This window comes from Vigna radiata, unplaced genomic scaffold (assembly GCF_000741045.1).
Source record: "Vigna radiata var. radiata cultivar VC1973A unplaced genomic scaffold, Vradiata_ver6 scaffold_357, whole genome shotgun sequence".
Taxonomy (NCBI): Eukaryota; Viridiplantae; Streptophyta; class Magnoliopsida; order Fabales; family Fabaceae; genus Vigna; species Vigna radiata.
The window spans coordinates 137,430-141,035 of NW_014542188.1; the positions used below are offsets into that span (position 1 = coordinate 137,430).

Consider the following 3,606-nt stretch of genomic DNA (forward strand, 5'->3'; position numbering starts at 1 on the left):
ACAACGACATGAAGTAGGCGTTGCGGTCAACTGCGATCCTCCAATGACCGACCAGTTTCTCACGAGACGCTTTTGGGTGGGAGAGACTGTTGTGGGTGAGAGGATGTAATCTCGCTCTTGCGCAAAAGAGGTTCTATTTTTTCAAACCAAAAAATATGAAACCACGAAAACAAAACCCTAGAGCCCATATTTCCACCTCATTTTTGTTTTTCAATTTCGAATCCACTTGGTCTGGGAGTGTCTCGCGTAGAGAGAAAGAAGGTGAAGATGAAGACTTTTAGGTTCGTGTTTTTGAGAAGAGGAAGAAGTTGGCTTCGCCGAATTGGAGACGATGACATAAAAAAAAATAAATAGCGGGGATTTAGATTATTTTTAATCCGCATGTACTCATTGAATATCTATTTTCAATGAGCAAATATTAAAAAAAAAATTATTTTATAAATTTATAGATGAGATTCAAATTAAATTGAAAAAAAATATAATGTTTAAACCATACATTCCATAAAACTTCAATAAACAAATAATATTTTATTTTTTGTTGTATCTTTTGAATTTTGTTAAGGATGATGATATTTTAAGGTTAAAAGCCTTTTTTTGTTCCAGTTTTGGTTGGGAAAATTCGAAATGGTCCCCATGTTTTTTTGTGTGTTCAATTTGGTCCTAAAGAAAGTAATTGGTGTTCAATTAAGTCCGTTTCACTAACTCTGTTTAAATTGTTAATGACGAGTTATCCAAATGTGCAACTGCATTGTGAAGTGTCATTTATTTGCTGACTAAGAGTCCGTTGTGGCATTGTCAGTTGTAATTAGGATTTTTGAAATTGTATTTTTTATTAGGGTTATTATTTTGGGAATAAATTAAAGTTAAGTATTTGTGAATTTTTTATCGTGGTTTGGGAGGGAAACTTGCGAAACTTGCGAGATTGAGAAGAACAACTTTGGGAGGGAACACCAGTGACATGTTGTTCCAATCGGAAGCAATCATCTTTGGGAAATCACATTTGTGAAATCAGGTTTGCGTTCGTAATCCCTGCTTTGTGGCTTTACTATCTAGGTTTTTTGTTGAAGACTGTAAAACCTGGAAAAATTTTCGTTTGAGTGTCAGATTTTGGAAAAGTTACAAATTTTATAACAATTTTTGAAATTTATTTAGGGCATTGTTGTGTAACGTATTATAACTGGTTCTGTGAAGGTATTGTGGGATTTTTGACTTTGATATAGTGGTCACATGCTAACACTTACTTTTAGCGTTTATAAGGTGGTCACATGCCCATAAAGTTTTTTTTGTAGGCTTGCGTTTGGGATGTCTGACGAGAGGTTTAATGTTGTGGTCCACCATGGTAGGACCCTAGTACGTCAATATCCTATTGAATATGATGGTGGGGAAATGACATATTGGAGTGTGGACCCTAACAAATGGAGTTATTTCGAAGTAGTAGATGCTGTTAAAGAATTGGGGTATATTAAAGTGACTAACATATTTTATTGCATTGATAATATTCTACTTAAGTTGGTTGATGATAGCGGTGTAATGAACATGGTAGGCATTGCCAAGCATTTAGGGGAAGTTCACCTATTTATGGTTCACGATGTGGATAATGACCCAGAGTTGGTTGAAAAAGAAGCAAGTGAACAAGAACAAGACCAAGTTCTTTTCCTCTGTCAAGGAACTTTAGATAGTACAGAAGATAACCATGTAGGTAGGAAGGGTTTGAATGAAGTAGGGTTGCATGGTTTGGATGATGAAGGGGAGGTGCATGCATTGAATGATGACGTCCATAATGAGGAGGAGGAGGAAGTACACTTGGAGGATGAACAGAGGGAGGTGCATAAGAGAAATGATGAAGGGGAGGTGCATAAGAGAAATGATGACGTCTAGAGGGAGGAGGAGGAGGAAGTACAGTTGGAGGAGGAGGAAGTACAGTTGGAGGGTGAACAACATGTGGAGGGGTTGGAAGAAGTAGAGGATGAGGACATGGATGAACAACAGGTGCATGTGGAGCTGCATGTGGAGGAAGAAGTACACGTTGAAGATTTTACTTCAAGTGTGTCTGATGATGCAGGGATGTGCATAATCATGAAGGAGAAGGGGATGAAGGATTAGTGGATGTTGATGTAAATGTTGATGAAGTACTTAGGGACAATATAGAAGGGGTTGTATCAGTGGAAGTTAGTGAAAATGAAGAAAGTGGAAGTGAGGGTTCAGTTGATATTGCACATAACCAGAAGAACCCGTATGACAGAGGGTTGTCTGATGATGAGTGGGAGTCAGAGTTTTTGGCCAATCCAGATGAAAGTGGAAGTGAGGATAGCGGTCATGAAAGGCAAAGTTATGGTTCATTTGGGACATTTGTTATGCAAAAGAGTATGTCTGAATACAAGTGGGAAGTGGGAACAAAATTTAGGGATAAAAATGAGTTTATGGATGCTGTTAGAAGTTATGCAGTCCACGGTGGGAAAGATTTGAAGTTTATTAAGAATGATAACAAACGGGTACGAGTGACATGTTTGGGTGCCCAAAAGAGTTGTCCATGGATGGCTTATTGTGGCTATATGGAATGATGTAGGACATGGCAATTGAGAAAAATAGTGGAAAAGCATAGTTGCAGTAGGCAATTCAACATTAAAATGATGAATGTTAAGTGGTTGAATGAGACATTAGATAATTCACTATAACAAAATCTGAATTTGAAGATAAATGAAATACGCTCAAAAGCTTTGAGGAAATGGAATACCAATGTCACACTTTCTAAAGCTCGTAGGGCAAAGATAATGGCATCTGAAAAAGTTGAAAGTGGTTTCAAAAATCAGTTCAAAAGAATACATGACTATGCACATGAATTATTGAAATGTAACCCTAGATCAACAGTACAAGTTAAAGTGGATAGTGATAGTGGTCAGTCAATTTTTTAGAGATTCTATGTTTTTTTGAAAGCTTGCAAGGTTAGCTTCGTCTCTTGTAGGCCATTTATTGGTTTGGATGGATGTTTTCTGAAAGGATTGTATAAGGGGGAGTTATTAACAGCTATTGGAAGAGATCCTAATGACCAGATGTTACCTCTGGCATACACAATTGTGGAAGTAGAGAACAAAGATAGTTGGACATGATTTTTAGAGTTGTTGATAGAAGACCTTGGGGGTGCTGAAGTATGAAATGCATGCATTTTTATGTCTGATCAACAAAAGGTAAATGCATTTTTCTGTTCTGTTTCATAAGAATAATTGTATCAGTCATATTGTAGTTGGTCCCTACTCTTGATTAAAATATTCAAATTGGTCCCTAATTTAGTTTATATTGTTTCATTTCGTCCCTTTTGCAAATAGGGTTTGCTGCCAACTATTGAACAAATTTTACCTAAGGTAGAGCATAGATTTTGCATGCGACACTTGTATGCAAATTTTAGGAAAATGTTTTCTGGCCAAAACTTGAAGAATATAATGTAGAAAGCTGCTGCAAGTACATATCCCCAAGCTTGGGAAAAAGAAATGTTAAATATAAAGGAAGTGAATGAAGAGGCTTGCAGATATCTAATTGTTATCCCACCAAGGTATTATTTGTTCATTAAAAATAAATTGATGACATGTAAAGTGCATATAAAAATCATTT

General features: G+C 36.5%; 1 protein-coding gene across 1 annotated transcript; it reads left to right on the forward strand.

Moving 5' to 3' along the window:
• Positions 1-1,966: 1,966 nt before the first annotated feature.
• LOC106779210 lies at positions 1,967-3,107 on the forward strand. Its single transcript, XM_014667281.1, has 4 exons — positions 1,967-1,989; positions 2,063-2,492; positions 2,694-2,895; positions 2,998-3,107. The coding sequence occupies exons 1-4, from the start codon at positions 1,967-1,969 to the stop codon at positions 3,105-3,107; spliced, it is 765 nt and encodes a 254-aa protein (XP_014522767.1).
• Positions 3,108-3,606: the final 499 nt, after the last annotated feature.